Below are 15,695 nucleotides of genomic sequence, written 5' to 3' on the forward strand. Positions count from 1 at the left end.
CAAGGGTCATTTATCCTTCAGATATTAAAGAGTGATATGAAAGAAATAACTGGCCAATGATATTCAGACAGAAATTCAGCAGTCAGTCTGGTTTTGAGCACATTTTGCTTCCCCATAGCAAGATGGTCCACACACCCCATAAAATGTGCTTTGTGATGCTAGGACTAGTAGTGATGGAATATCCACCACCAAAAATGCTTCCCATTGAAAAATTCAAGAAATGCTAGAAAGTGAGCAAGATAAAAGGTGGGATCTTCAGTGGATTCACTTTATTAGATGGCCTCCAGGGCGTTCTACCAGACCAGGCTTTTGCCCCACCTGGCAATTGCCAGGGCAGTGGATAAGCCCACAGCTCAGCTCGAGCTCTTCAGGGGGAAACGCAGCTTGGTCTGGAAGTGCTCACATCTTTTGTGCTTCATTGACAGACCATAGAGAGGTGTCATGTCCACCTTCCTGCCATCACGAACGCTGAATTCCAGCCGCTGGAGCAGGGTGGACAAGAAAAGGAAGACCTGCCATTTGGCAATGGTCTCCCCAAGGCACCTCCTTTTCCCCAGGCCAAAAGACACAACTTTCTCTGCCTCCAATTTGTTCACTTCAGTCCCATCAGCATTGAGGAAGCGCTCTGGGTTGAAAGCCATTGGATCCTTCCAAAGTTTCCTAGAATGGAAAATATCAGATCTGAGAGTGATGTGTCTCCTGCCCCTGGGAACAGAGGGCACTGGAAGGTGGCAGCTTAGGGAAGTCAGGCGGAGTTGTCGGTTATAATATCCCTGAAGACAGCAATGCCTTACATCTTTCTCTTCTTTGAATGTCAAAGTTGGTTCACCCCACTTCTGCACATAAAGGTCGCTATGGGAGCACCACTTCTCATCTCTTAATACTTAGATCCCATATCACTTCTCCTTACAGCCCCCACTTTGACCCAACTGTCTTTTCCAGCTTCCTTAAGTTGGGAATTCACTGTCCCACTTGTGCTGTCTCCTGAATAACCCTTGCTTTCCCTATCTGAAGAGAGGGCTCCAAAGGGGCTGGTATTTTGAGTACCTTGCCCAGGGCTGAGGTGACCACGGAAAAGGTTTCAGTGTACATTGCTGCAGGACGCTTGCTGCTTCTGGAGCTACTTACTCATCGTGATTCACTTGCCACTGATTGACAAACACACAGCGATCCTTCGGTATGTAGTAGCCGTTCAGCATGGTGTCCTTGGTTGTGCTGAAGAGAGAGAAGATGACTGAGGATTTAGAAACCAAAGAGGTTCTTCTGCATCCTCTGTGGGTGTGTTCTTTGATGCTGATTGTGTAGAGATGTGGCTCAAAGGTGGCTTTATAAGAGGCAGTTGCATTTTCCATGAGCTGGACTGTGCAACCCTTGCCTAAGCTGGTTGGAGTATCTACAGCAGAGTCAACGAAGGGTAAGCGTTGCTCTATGGGAGCTACTAGGTGGGCCCCCATAAGAACTCTGAGCTCCCCCAGCCCATTATGTAGCCATTCCTCTATAAACTGATAGTATGGTCACTGTCTGGATGGTAGTAACATGATGTCTATACATCAGTAAATCCAGACTGTCCCTTCACCTCCTTCGCAACCCCAGCACTTGCCTGTGCGGGATGGTGAAGGGCAGGAAGGAAGAGTGCCGGAACATCTCTAGGATGAAGGCTTCTGTGTAGGGCAGTGTGCCTCGGTCAGAGAGCCTCGGTCTCCTCTCCTGGCCAATGGTCTGATCTGCAGGTGGTCAAGAGGAAGAAGCTGGTTGGAGTCAGCTTTTGACAGAGACAGTTCAGCCCTGGAGCAAATGGACCCATGAGCTCACCTAGCTCTTCCTGGATCCTCTTCTGGATGTCAGGGTGCGTCACAAGATACATGAGACTCCAGGAAAGGGCAGTTGTGACAGTGTCAAAGCCTGGTCAAAGAGGAAAGAATATATAGACCAGGCCTGTATAACATGCAGGGCACGTGCTGTGAATTGCTAGCATGTGTAGCAGCCTTGCATGTCCAAGAAAGCAGAGGATATCCTGGTCACACAGTAAGGTTTGGGGAGTTTATCCTGTTACAGAAAGATTTGCCAAGAAATACTCATGGGCTCTGTTCTGCACTGAGTCATCCTGTTTCAGTCCTGCCATATGTCTATTTTACCTTGCATAAGTCCTTTGGAATCAGGAAAGGTTCCTCAGGGTAACCCAAAGAGGAACCAGGCCCAGCGATTACACCTCACCTCTATCTCATGGCTCTAAGGAGCCTCATTTATCCTGATTGCTTTTCTTGCGGTAGTCTCCTCCTCTAACATTTACTGAAATGTGTGAAATCAGCTTCGTCTAGTTCTGATAGGAACTGAGGAGGTCTAAGACATGCAGGAGAAGGAGCTAGGACCCACCCAAGATGTGAAACATTAACCAATATCTCTCCTAGGAAAAGCCCTTGTGGTCTATGAAGTTTTACTGAACCATGGACCATGCCCTTCATTATTCCCTAAAACATCTCTCCAAAGCTACTTTCCCATGCTGGTCTCTGGGGTTGTCTCTGGAAGAACCATCGAAGACCCGAGACCAAGAGTCTCCGAGTTCAGACCCAAGCTGGCTCTCTGGTGTTGGACACAAGGAAGCACCGAGCTGCAACATGAGGAACCTGAGAGTATCTGCAGTAGCTGAGGGACCGGTGGGGAAGTTACCAGCTCCGAAGAGGTCATTCACAAGGTTGACAATTTTTTCCTTAGGGATCTGTTTGGCAATATTTACTTCCATTTTTTTCTCCAGGCATTGGTCAATCAGGGAGTCAGTGACATCTCGGATGTTGTTCTGAAAGGAGGAGAAGACAAGTCACATCAACGCAGGAGGACTGGGGTTTTAGTGAGCAGCCACCTGCAATTCCCTTCTGGGGAAACCACAGCAGCACCTGGGCTCTAGAGGATATAGACATCTCTGCTGCTTTGTCTATACTGTTTTTCCAAGCTATGACAATGAGGAGATGGACAGCTGAAACTACAAAATATCACAATAGCTTTCTTGGAAAACAGAAGAGAGATGACTCTGCCGCCCTAACGAGAGAAGCTGCTTATTAGAGGAACGCAACCAAAATGGGTTTTTGATGGTGCCTTCAAAAAGGGCACCTTTTCAGCCTTCATGGTTGAAAAAGGCAACAGGTTCAGTTCCCAGAGGTGACAAATGTGCATTTTGCTATTGTGGGGAACAGCAGCATCAGTTTTGGTCAACTGTCACCATGGGTTTTTTGTTTTTATTTTTTTCTCAATCCATGCAGAAATTACTTAGAAACTTTTCAGTCTTTCTTGATCTGCATCTCCTTCAAGTCCTTCCAGAAAAGCAGAGTGCACCATGGAATCAAGGAGTGTCAGCCTCCTGGCACTACTTGCTTAGCAGTTTTTAGAAAGGATCCTTCAGTGATCCATGGACCATGGGGTCTAAACCTAACCCAGCCTATGTGCTTGAGGAGCATGGGCGGGAACAGTCCGGACCAGGGAGGGCCAGCGCAGGAGGAGGGCGGTGCCTTTCAGAAGAGCTCCACAGCCTGATCTTGGCACTGCGGGGCACATGTGGCAGGTGATTCTGTTGAAAGGTCAGAAGTCCAACCAGCAAAATGCCCCTATCTCACAGGGCCATGGAGGAGGAGAACCACAGTGCTGGACTGCACATGCATGAGGCTTTGGGTGAGTGAGACTACAACAGGACAAGCCTAAGGAATTCTTCCGAAGTGTACATAAGAATTTAGATGCCCTTTCATTTAGCATGGGTCCGCTTGACTGCAAGTGGAAAAACAACTCATTAATGCAGGATGGTGGAGAGTAGGATCTCAGCCCTGGTGTGGTGAGGATCCTGCAAGCTCTTACCTTGTCAAAGGTCTCGTAGTGGTCTTTGACAATTTTCTGCAGGAAATGAATGAATCGTTGATTGAAATCCTTAAATAAATCCATGGCACGGCTGGGAAGATACTGCAGCACAGGGATGAAGTCAGCAGGGTTGCCAGAAGCAGCCACTTCCACAAACTGTTCGCTTAGATTCACTATGCTGAGCAGCTCTTGGTCATTGTGGTCGTACCGTCGGCCAAAGCATATGGCGCAGATGACATTAGCCACAGAGACCACCAGGTACCGGTAAGGGTCGAAGCTCTTCTGCTCTTCCATCACCTGCAGGAACTTGGTGACCAGGTAGTCGGCCTCCTTGGAGACGTGCTCCTCCAGGAGGCAGATGGAGGAGGAGGTTGGGCTGGAGGTGGTGGAAAAGGTATTCAGGGCATTCTGGGCCAGCTTTCTGCGGGCTTTCCACACCTCCCCTGAGTCATGGCTGAAGGCCAGGCTCTGGCCATCGGTGACATAGCGGAAGCTGTGGAGGTCAGGGCGCCCCATGAAGTCCTCTCCTTGCTTCACCAGCGCTTGCTTGATGGTGTCAAGCCCGCTCAGCACCAGCACAGGCTGCGTGCCGATGCTGATCTCCATCACGTCTCCGTACTGCTGACTCAGCTTGGCCAGCACCAAGTGCGGGTCCTTCCTCAGCCGCAGTACGCTGCCGAGGATGGGGAGGCCTCTGGGTCCCGGGGGGCTCTTCAGCCCCTTGGGCACGTGTTGCTTGAAGGACTGGATGAGCAGGAAGACCAGGCAGAAGACGGCAGCTGCGATGAGGATCTCGGTGGCCAAGAGAATGCCTTGACTTCCCACCAGCGACATGGCAGCGTTTTTTGTTGTTGTTGTTGTTTTTTTTTTTTTTTTGCTGCCAATACTTAGAAGTCCTAAAGAAGTTAACCAGAAGTGTGGCACAGAGCCAGAGTTAGCAAGAGATAAAGTCCAGCAGAAGCCTTTCGTTCCTCATCCTAAGGAGAGGCACCAAGTGCTATTAAACAGTTAAGGGCAATTAAGCAAACAAGTCTTAATAATTAAAATCTCTACATAATGTAGCTGAAGCTCTTGTTCTCCCAAGTTCTTTCACAGAGATGACAGGACATGTAAACATAGAAATCACCCTCCTTTCCTTCCCCTCTCTAGAGCTCCTTCATTGAGTGACTTGGAGGGCTATCTGCCTCCAGCTCTAAACGCTTATGTCACTTAAGCCCTCTCTGAAGCCCATGATTTACCCTTCCCTGCAGCCTGCAAGGTCAAGGACAAATTAGCTCTGCCATAATGTGATGGAAGATAGGGGTTCTGTGATGCTGTTGACTTTAGCAGGTCTGGATTTTCTTAGGCTGAGCGAGTTCTGCATTACTTCCAGGATCCCAACACCTGCAGCAGCAGCCACAGCTCCTGCCCGGATGAGGTGGCATCTGGCACATGGAATCGTAGAATCATAGAATACTTAAGGTTGGAAGGGACTTCTAGAGGTCATCTAGTCCAACCCCCCTGTACACACAGGGTCACTTAGAGCATGTGGCACAGGACTGCATCCAAGCGGGTTTTGAAGATCTCCAAAGAAGGAGACTCCACAACATGGGACAGAAAGCTGCAGCCCCAAAAGTGCAGGGATGGGGAGACAGCAACTCCCCATCAGCAAAGAAGCTGGTCCCGTGTCCAGCAAAGAAGCTGATCCTGTGTCCAGCAAAAATATATCTTTGGGAGGGGCTAAAGCCAGACTGGAGGCACCCAAGCTCTTGGTGAGCTCCTACCTGCAGGTCCTCTCAGGGGAAAGGACTGGTTTTACCGTGTGTGGCTGTCTACCTGTCCTGTAGAGTGGCCTGGATCCTCTTCTGCCCCTGGGTCTTCCTGTCCTGCAGCCTGGAAGACCATGGCTTTATATACACAACCCTTATAACGTGGCCAGCCGCTTATCCCTGTGGGATTAGGAAACAACGGAAGAGTAGCTATCCATTAACAAAAAGGATGAGCCCAGTTGGAGCTGGCCCAGGAAAGCTGGGCAGATACTGGCCCGGGTCCAGCAGCTCTAAGAGATGACGAGGGGTTTCTCTGGCCACCCCATATGTCCCCGCTGTGGAGCCCAGGATGGGGACATAGAAGAGGCAGTCATGGTGCTGTCCTGGGAAGGATGGCAACACCTTCCTGCCTTGTGTGGATCTAGCCCTTCTGTAGGAATCTCCCCAAAGACCTTTCCTGGGGTGAAAAGACCCTTTTTTGGAGTGAAACAGCCCTCATACAGGGCTGCTAACTCCAGCTTTGTGCTGGAGAAACTTGGAGGTACAGACAAAGCTGCTCAGATGGAAAGCGGGGGCCGAGAGGAGGCAGAGGAACAGGGGGGTGGTCTGCAGGGGGTGCAGTGCAGCACCCAGCCCTCCTCCCCAGCACCCCTCCATCTCCCCCCGGCCACCTGCCAACAGGTTAGCGATTGCCCGGGTTTGCGTGAGAAGCTGCCTGCTGAATTTCACCACTCGCCAGACCCGAGGCCGCATCGGGAGGACCTGGGTGCAGGGAGGCTGCGCGGGGAGGAAAGTTCAAGGAAAGCCGGGAGGGGGCAGCAGAGGGGGAGAAGGAGGCAGGGGAGAGGGCAGCGCCTTGGGCGCCTCCTGTCTTGCAGCCCACGAGGACTGTGCTGGGCAAGGGGTCCTGCTGCCCCTGTTTTCCACCTTGCCCGAGGTCTTTCCTCCAACTATGCAATGTTTGCACCTGTGCTTTGGACCTGGCTACTTAAAATGAGGTTGTGGCCACCAAGAAATGTGGTGTGAGGTCCCACTATCCAGGGAACTTTATTAAAGAGGCTTCTCTTGCCTTTCTGCCTTCAAAGCCAACCCCAAGCTAAAGGAACACGGCAGAAATGAACTTTGCAGGTAAAGGAGGGCAAGGAAATGGCCAATCCATGTCCCCTTACCTACATGCTCCTTGCTCTGCTGGGAGCACTGCAAGTTGGTCTGGAGCAGAGCAATGCTCTCCGCTTGGCTTCCTCCCTCCCTCGCTCACCCCTGCCTCCCTCCTCGGGCTGTTTCCGAGCGCAGCACGAGGGTGTGTGTCCGGCAGCGGCGCTGGGAGCGGGGCTGCCCACGCGGGCACGGGCCCAGGCGGGTGGCAGGAGCTGTGGCCCGGGCACGGAGGCGGCCGGGTTAACGATTGCCCAGGCTTGCGTGAGAAGGCGGCTGGCGCTGGGGCAAACGGGCAGCGAGCGCCAGCAGGGGCGGCCGGCGGGGCAGAGGGTGGCCCGCAAGATAGCAGAGGTGAAAGGGGCAGCACGGGGCAAGGCTAGGGGAGGTCACCCTCCCAGACGTCCCCTTCCAAGCCACGAGGGATGAGACAGAGCCCAAGCTTCAGCCCCGCTTTTTGCACGGTCTTTTTGGAAGCAGCAGGGAGCGAAGCGGGAGTTTTGCTGAGCTGATATTTCGTAAACACTTTCGACATCTGCTCTAATTGGGATGCTTGATGGCAGCGCCCATGCGCATTAGTGTTCGGCACGAGCGATTGCCCAATGCTGGCAGCTCGTGCTCCTTGTAGCAATTGCAGAGCTCCTGCCTTGGGCAGATGCACCAGCCCAATGCGGGTACAGGGAACCAGGGCTACAGAGGGTCCTGGTGCCCATCCCAGGGCGCTCCTTGAGCCCCGTTGTGCCGGGTGCCAGCGGGAGCCGCTGCCAAGCCGTGGAGGGCAGGGTGCCTCCTGGCACGGGCACCCGCTGAGTGCAGCATTCTGCGCTGCCGCCTTGCGTGCCAGCCCTGCTTCACACCCCAAACACATCCCCGCCGGCCCGGCTGCCGCCTCTCGCTGCGCTGCCGCCGGGGCACGGCAGCTCGCCCTCGCCGTGCGAGGAGCTGAGCATGTGGCGCTCTGCCAGAGCCTCGACCCGTGCACACACGCGTGCCCCGTGTGGCACACACTCCTGTGAGCGTGCAAGGATGAGGCTGTCTGTGCACGAGTGCATGCACAGGCGCACCCATGAGCACGCACACTCTCTGCACGTGCCTGAGGACCGCGTGTGACGTTTGCACACGCGGGAGGGCATGTGAGTGTCCAAGTGTGTCCGGCAGAAGGGAGCACTGCTGGGTACTGGATGGCTGGCTGACCCCGGGGATGGGGGCCGAGCACCGGGTGCCACTAGGGCAACCCACACACAGGGGTGCACACGAGCTGGATGCAGTGTCCCCAAATGGGGACGGGGCTGCAGATGGAGGACTCGGCTCCGGGGCGGCCAGAGCAGCAGGGTCATGCTCTGGTGTGTGTGTGTGTGTGTGTGTGTCCCGCCCCAAGGGGGACTTCAGCGCTGGGGCGGCCCCAAGGCCCCCCCAGCCCGACGGGGGGCGCGGGAGCTGCCAGTGCCCGGCGCCGCGCTGACCCCGGCGCGGGCTGCTCCGCTGCGACCGCCGCCCTTGTCCCTTTAAAAGCCATTTCCCCCCCACCCATAGCGTGACTGCGAGTGACCGGGGCGGCCCGGGTCAGCCTGGAGAGTTTGGCCGTCCCCGCCCTTCTCACGCGATGGCCCCGCGGTCACCAGTCCCGAGGCGGTGGGGACCCCCCTCGCCCCTCCTCTTCGGCTCTGGCACCAGCCCGGCGCTTGGGGACAAATTTGGGCGGCCGCAGGTCCCCTTTTGGCAGGTCCCAGCTGCTGGCCCTACATCACAGCCTGTCCTCCCTCCCGGGACATCCTTCGCCCTCCACCCCGACATCCCGGTGCTTCCCCAGCTCCGCTCTGTCCCCGCGGGAACACGGCGGAGCCGCTTGTCACGCCAGCCGGGGCAATGCTTTAACGGAGCCGGGCAGGGGGACATGGTGGCCCCGCGGCTCTGTGCTCCAAAACCCGGGAGCAAGACGAGGTGGCAGCGGATGGAGGAGACAGCAGCCCGTTGTCCCCGCTGCGGGCTGTCCGCAGCCAGGCGCGCTCTGGCCGCACTGCCCCGCTGTCCCTGCACATCCCGTCGAAGCCTCTGAGCCGCGTTCAGGCTTTGGGCTGAGCTCTCCAGCCGCTCGAGGGGGCGAACGGAGCCGATCAAGCCCTTCCCCGGATCGGGGGGTAGCTCGGAGCGGGAGGGGACTGGGCTCAGCCCCAACACCTGCAGCCGGAGCTGCGGTCGGTGCCACAGGCGGGCAGAGCGACTGGTCTCGATGCTCCCAACGGGACTTCGGGGACGTGCCTGGCGTCCTAGGTGCCCCCCGGTCCCTGCAACCCCGTCGGGACGGTCCCCTGGGAAAGTCCTGACCAGCTCCAGCGGCTCCTCCCGCGCAACAGGTCGGGGCGCGCGGGAACGAGTGACACGGGGCCGAGTGACACGGGGACGGTGCGCGCCAGGGACAGCAGGGGCGCGCGGGGGACACCGCGCTCTGCCCGGGGGCGGCGGGAGGCGACCGGCGGGACTGGGCGCCTTTAAGAGGCTGCCGGTAGCGTGACTGCGAGTGACCGGGGCGGTGCAGGTTGCCCAAACATCCCGGCTGCTTCGCACGCGATGCCCCTCGGGCCGCCCCGCTCGGGCACCCCGCGCCCCCCGACCCGCCCGCCCCGCCGGGGGCCGCGTCCCGCCCCGCTCGTTGCACTGGGAGAGCCGCCGCCGAGCGGCTTCTCACGCGAGACGCCCCGGTTAAACCCGCCCCTCCCGCCGAGCCCCCTCCCTCCCGGCCGCGCCGTCGGGGCCGCGGCCGCCTGGGCGGCAGCGGGGACGCCCCGCGCCAGGAGGGCGCCCCCTCCCCGGGGCTGCTCCGGCCCCGCCGCAGGGGCTGCCCCCGCCGCGGGACCCCCGCGACAGCCCCGAGGGGACGGACCCTCCTCCCTCCGTCCCCGCTCCGTGGCACTACCCCATCCCCCCGCCGCCCCGGAGCCGTTGGGGCGGGGGGTCCGGGTTAATTATTTGGGAATTTGGCTTTGATTAGGCTTGGGCCACGTGACGGGAGGCCGCTGGGCCAATCAGGACGAGCGGCGATGCATATAAAGCAGGCTCCGAGGGCTGGCGGGCACCTGCGGGAGGATCGGGTCCCTTCAGCTGCCTGCAGGGACAGAGGCACCGCGGCCCCGAGGTGAGTCCCGTGTCTCTGTCCCCCTCCTCGGGACTGTCGGTGCGCTGAGACAGAGCCCTCCGCTTGCAGGATGGGCTGCCTCTTCCCCGACGGCTTCCCCAGGGCATTCCTGGGGGCTGCAAACCCGGCGGGTGCCCCCCTTGGGCATCCGCTCCTTACCACCGGGATTTCGGTTTCTGGAAGAGCTGGGGTTGCTGGATGCCAATGATGCCAATGCTGAGTGATCCGAGACCCTGCGTGGCTCTGCAGCTGGGGACTGGGAGGGGGGTCCCTGAGCGGAGCCTGCTGCCTGGGACATCTGCTGGGAATGAGCTCTTTGCTTTTTCCAGCTCTTTGGGGAATCCACGGTGGGGCATTCTAGCACCAGCTACCTTTCTTGACCAGAGATCTTCAGTATGAGTTGTAATAATCTAACCAACCCCCTGCTTGCTCTACTTGGGTTTCTAGTAAGTGATGGCTCAGGGTGAGCAACCAGAGGACTCAAACCAGGACAATTCATTTCTTCTATAGCCAAACACTCTTGAAAATAGCAGGGAAAGAGTATTTCTGTACTTAAAAGAGCACATTTCTTATACTGAAATGCAGAAAACCAGCCACATTAACCATTTCTTTCCCACCTGCTAGTTAAGCCCTGCTTCTAACTGCAAGTAGGTCCTAGAAAAAGAATTGTCTAGTGAGACATGCTTGGTCTGTAAGTGCAAGCTGCACTAGTGCATTTAGGAAGAGTCTTAAATCCAACGGGATAATCAGTAGCGGGGATAGAACATCCCTTCATCCCCTCTGGGCTTTTTGGTGATGACAAATATGTGGCTGCTCTGATGGGGATGTGGGTATCACCTGCCTGTGCTGTGGGGAGACCTTCCCGGGGCTGAAGCACACAGAGGTGCTAATGTGCAGGAAAAAAAAACGCAGCAGTCACAGGCGGCCTCCTGAGCAGCTTTTCCCTGGTTAGGATGTTTGCATCAAAAGTTACACTAGGTTTACAGTGCTTGCTTTCACTGTGAAATATGTACCTCAAAACTACAAGTGCCTCCTGGATCTTCCCCTCCAAAACGTCTCTTATTCTTTCTTTTTTTGAATATGAAGGTTTCTGAACACCAGCAGCAAAAAAAAAAAAAAAAAAAAAAAAAAAAAAGGCAAAAAAAACAAACCAAAACAAACAAACAAAAAAACACTGCCATGTCTCTGGTGGGAAGTCAAGGCATTCTCTCGGCCACCGAGATCCTCATCGCAGCTGCCGTCTTCTGCCTGGTCTTCCTGCTCATCCAGTCCTTCAAGCAACACGTGCCCAAGGGGCTGAAGAGCCCCCCGGGACCCAGAGGCTTCCCCATCCTCGGCAGCGTACTGCGGCTGAGGAAGGACCCGCACTTGGTGCTGGCCAAGCTGAGTCAGCAGTACGGAGACGTGATGGAGATCAGCATCGGCACACGGCGCGTGCTGGTGCTGAGCGGGCTTGACACCATCAAGCAAGCGCTGGTGAAGCAAGGAGAGGACTTCATGGGGCGCCCTGACCTCCACAGCTTCCAATACATTTCAAATGGCCAGAGCCTGGCCTTCAGCCATGACTCAGGGGAGGTGTGGAAAGCCCGCAGAAAGCTGGCCCAGAACGCCCTGAAGACCTTCTCCCTCACCCCCAGCTCAACCTCCTCCTCCATCTGCCTCCTGGAGGAGCACGTCTCCAAGGAGGCCGACTACCTGGTCACCAAGTTCCTGCAGGTGATGGAAGAGCAGAAAAGCTTCGACCCTTACCGGTACCTGGTGGTCTCTGTGGCTAATGTCATCTGCGCCATATGCTTTGGCCAACGGTACGACCACAATGACCAAGAGCTGCTCAGCATAGTAAACCTCAATAACGAATTTGGAGAGGTGGCTGCTGCCGGCAACCCTGCTGACTTCATCCCTGTGCTGCAGTATCTTCCCAGCCGTGCCATGGACTCATTTAAGGACATCAACAGGCGATTCGGCTCCTTTGTGCAAAAAATTATCGAGGAGCATTACAGCAGCTTCAATAGGGTGAGAATCCAGAGATTGCTCCGGGCAACCTTTGCTTCTCATACTCCTCGTTCTGTTGCCACCTCTGTCTTTTGTAGTGCTCTCTAGCTGACCGCTCTGCATCTTCCCCCAGGAGCATATCCGGGACATCACGGACTCGCTCATTGAGAACTGCCAGGAGAGCCAGGCGAGGGACACCAGCAGCGTCTCGCTGTCCAGCGGGCAGATCATGAATACTGTCAGTGACCTCTTTGGGGCAGGTGAGAACGTGGCTGCTCTTAAAGCCGTGCTGCAGTCCCTGCTGTCCTCAGCTATGCTCGTGATGTGACAGCTGAAGGGCTGCCATCCACCAAGCCCTTCGGCACCCTCACAGCCAGGGAGGTCCCCCAGGCTCAGGATGAGCTTTTGGGAGAGCTGGTGGTTGAGATGAGGGTCATAGCACAGGGTGAAACAGGGAGTCAAAGACACCTGGAAGCCCCTTTTGTGGTCCTGGGTATCTGGGGCTGAAGTTGGGCTCCCTAGTGGCTTTTGGGGATAAGGACAACAGCTCCAAGGCAAATGTGAGCTGTGTGTCACTGGCCAAAAAATCTAGAGTGATTTCTTCTATGTCTATGCAGGCTTCGACACCATTACATCTGCTCTCTCCTGGAGCCTCCTGTATCTTGCCTTGTACCCGGACATCCAAAAGAGGATCCAGGAAGAGCTAGGTGAGCTTGCAGGGCCATTTCCTCCAGGGCTGGGATCTCTGCCACAGATTGGTTCCAACCCTCTTCTTCCTCTTGACCACACGCAGATCGCGCCATTGGCCAGGAGAGGAGACCGAGACTCTCCGATCGAAGCTCACTGCCCCATATGGAAGCCTTCATCCTGGAGATGTTCCGGCACTCCTCCTTCCTGCCCTTCACCATCCCGCACAGGTAAGCACTGCTAGGACTTGATATAGGGCATGGAGAATGAAATGCCTCTCCAGAGCTTGCCTGCTGCTGGTCCACCCTAAACCCCTGCATTTACCATCTTGCACCCTCTCTCTTGCAGTACAACGAAAGACACCGTGCTGAACGGCTACCACATTCCCAAGGACCGCTGCGTGTTTATCAGCCAGTGGCAGGTGAATCACGATGAGTGAGTATCCCATTCTCATCCAAAGGGCAGGAGCTCCGGGAGTGTGAAGCTCACACTGGTTTCCTGCCACAACCCGCCTAAAGCTTCAAGCAAGTGCAGTGTGGATTTGCTGCAGCTCCAAGCAGGGACTACCTGGTTCCCCCTTTTGCGTGGAAAAATGTCCCCTCGGAAGGGATGGCAGACATGGCTATGGCTAGTGGGGCCAGTTCTCTTGCATTAGGGATTCAATAGTGTTGTTGTTTTGCAACAATTGCCTTCTGTGAAGGAAATGGGCTCCGGAGCCCAAAGTCCCCGCACTACCACAAAGGCTCTCCTGGAGAGAGCCAGTTGACTCGGAGTCAACGCAGGTAGAGGATCCCCATGGGTTATTTTGGAGCAGCAGGATTGAGCCTTGCTAGAAAAGTGCAAAGCAACAAAGCGCCAGATCTGAATCTTACCTATCTGGGAGGCACTGGTCTCCTTTCAGGCTCTATATATTACACAGTGAGCTAAGTTCATCCCTGGTATCGGCACAGGCAAACACCAGCCTTGGAATAGGGAAAACCTTGCAGTGCTTCTCCCTGTGGGCCCCTGGATCCGCTGCTGTCTGCGCTACAGAGCAGGGAAGCATCACACTCAGGGTTTCTCCCTTTCCCGCTCCAGGAAGCTCTGGAAGGATCCATCCACCTTCAACCCAGAGCGCTTCCTTGGCACTGATGGCAAAGTGGACAGGATGGAGGGCGACAAGGTGCTGATATTTGGCCTGGGGAAGCGGCGCTGCCTTGGCGAGACCATCGGCCGCTGGGAGGTCTTCCTCTTCCTGAGCACCCTGCTGCAGCGGCTCACGTTCAGCCTGTGTGGCCCCGTGGACGCCACACCACATTATGGCTTCACCATGAAGTACAAGAGCTATGACAGCTTCCAGGTCCAGAGGCGCTTCCCGAGCGGAGCACCATGAGCGCCACCGCCGTGGAGCAGCTTGCGGCGGCGCCACAGCAAGACGGCAGTATTGGCAAAACTGAGGCACTGTTCATAGAATCACAGAATTGTTAAGCTTGGAAGGGACCTCTAGAGATCATCTAGTCCAACCCCCTGCACACGCAGGGTCACCCAGAGCACGTGGCACAGGACTGCGTCCAAGTGGGGTTTGAAGATCTCCAGAGAAGGAGACTCTACAACCTCTCTGGGCAGCCTGTTCCAGTGCTCTGTCACCCTCACTGTCAAGAAATTTTTCCTTAAGTTCCTGTGCAACTTTTGATGCTTTAGTTTCTGGCTGTTTCCTCTAGTTCTATCAGTGCCCACCACTAAAAAGAGGCCGGCATCATCCTCCTCACTGCCTCCCTTGAGGAACTTACAGACACTGATCAGGTCTCCTCTCAGCCTTCTCTTCAGCAGGCTGAACAGGCCCAGCTACCTCAGTCTTTCCTCATAAATTCACTCCCCTCTGAACAAGAGACCTCTGAAGAGTGAGAAAAAGGGATGGGGGCCATTTAATGCCTTGTGTGGTGGGGCACCGCTGCTGCTATTTTAACTCTTTTTTTTTTGGCACACAAATGGGTTTGTAGAGCAAGATGAATGCGCTGGGGAAGGGTCTGAGGAAGGCAAGGGCTACATGCTCGATATGGAGGGACCGCCGTAGCAGCAGCTCCTGCCCCTTCGATGCACTCGGATGCCAGAATGCACCTGTGCTGCCCGGTGTTTCCCACTCAATAAAGGCCACGGGGCCGTTCGCCACTTGGCTCCTGCTGTTTCTGTTCCTCCCGCGACCCGGGCGCGCCGAGACCGCCCGCCCCGCCACAGGGAGCGGCGCCCCCGCGCATGCGCGGCTCCCCGGCTCGCCGCACCGCGCATGCGCCGCGCCTCTCTATGGTCGCCCGCTGGCGGCTGGAGCGGGGCCGCTGGGCGGGGCGGGAAGTGACGGCGGGCGCGGAGCGGCGCTGCGGCGGAAGGGCGGCGGGAGAGGCGGCGGCGCAGGTGAGGCCGCGGCCCGGCCCGCTCCTCACGGGGCCCTGGGCGCCCGCCAGGGAGGCCCTCCCGGTGCAGGGGCCGAGCAGGCCGCGCGGCCACTCCCTTCGCGTCGCCGGCGGCTCCGTTGCGGGAGTGGGCGGTCCCGGCGGGGCCTGCGGCTCCGCAGGGGGTCGTGAAGCTCAGGATGGGGCAGGGAAAGGCCAATAAAAGTAACGAAGGTGCTTCTGCCGCGGTTAGAGCCTCCTCTCGCCGTTGGCTACAGACCTGTGCATGCAGTGGGCGTTTTGGTCCTTGAGCTTTTTGGCTCTTTCGTGCCCCGAAATCCTAGGGAGCTCCTCACCGTCTCATCTGCCTCGTGCGGGTGGCACAATTCTAGGTCAGAAGGTGGTTTTAGCTTCCCCAAAGTGTCTGGGCTGAGATACGATTCCAGCCAGCTATTAAAACCGCAAGAGACTAAGCGTCCGAGCAGGGCAGTGAGCATCCAGCTGCACAGCTCGTTATTCATTAGGGAGACATTTAGCGTGTGTCTTTTTTTCTCTTGTATCCTTGTAAAACTAAATGCAATTGCTGGAAAGCAGCATAATTTATTTATTCTCAGTTATTTGGTTGTGGCAGTAATAGTGACAGCCCTGGGCCTGGAGGTGCTGGAGACTTTTGCTATGGGCTCTTGGTCAGGACATTCATTTTCCTGAGCATTTGTAGGCCTAGGCTTTAAAATGGGAAGGAAGATAAAGTAGCTGCTTGAAGCTTGAAGCTGC

The 15,695-nt window shown here is 56.2% G+C and overlaps 2 protein-coding genes across 2 annotated transcripts; one reads left to right on the top strand and one right to left on the bottom strand.

The window, feature by feature from the left end:
- Positions 1–247: 247 nt before the first annotated feature.
- On the bottom strand, positions 248–4,684 carry LOC104577610 (cytochrome P450 1A5-like). Its single transcript, XM_010225100.2, has 6 exons — positions 3,841–4,684; positions 2,668–2,794; positions 1,813–1,902; positions 1,601–1,724; positions 1,129–1,215; positions 248–660 (listed from the first exon to the last, which is right to left on the bottom strand). The coding sequence occupies exons 1-6, from the start codon at positions 4,672–4,674 to the stop codon at positions 354–356; spliced, it is 1,569 nt and encodes a 522-aa protein (XP_010223402.2). The 5' UTR covers positions 4,675–4,684; the 3' UTR covers positions 248–353.
- A 6,359-nt stretch (positions 4,685–11,043) lies between these two features.
- LOC104577631 (cytochrome P450 1A4) lies at positions 11,044–13,927 on the top strand. The gene is made up of 6 exons (XM_010225121.2): positions 11,044–11,889; positions 12,002–12,128; positions 12,486–12,575; positions 12,662–12,785; positions 12,904–12,990; positions 13,633–13,927. The coding sequence occupies exons 1-6, from the start codon at positions 11,056–11,058 to the stop codon at positions 13,925–13,927; spliced, it is 1,557 nt and encodes a 518-aa protein (XP_010223423.2). The 5' UTR covers positions 11,044–11,055.
- Positions 13,928–15,695: the final 1,768 nt, after the last annotated feature.

Source organism: Tinamus guttatus, unplaced genomic scaffold, assembly GCF_059628265.1.
Source record: "Tinamus guttatus ecotype Peru unplaced genomic scaffold, ASM5962826v1 Tinamus_guttatus_pri_ptg000528l, whole genome shotgun sequence".
NCBI classification, from domain to species: Eukaryota; Metazoa; Chordata; class Aves; order Tinamiformes; family Tinamidae; genus Tinamus; species Tinamus guttatus.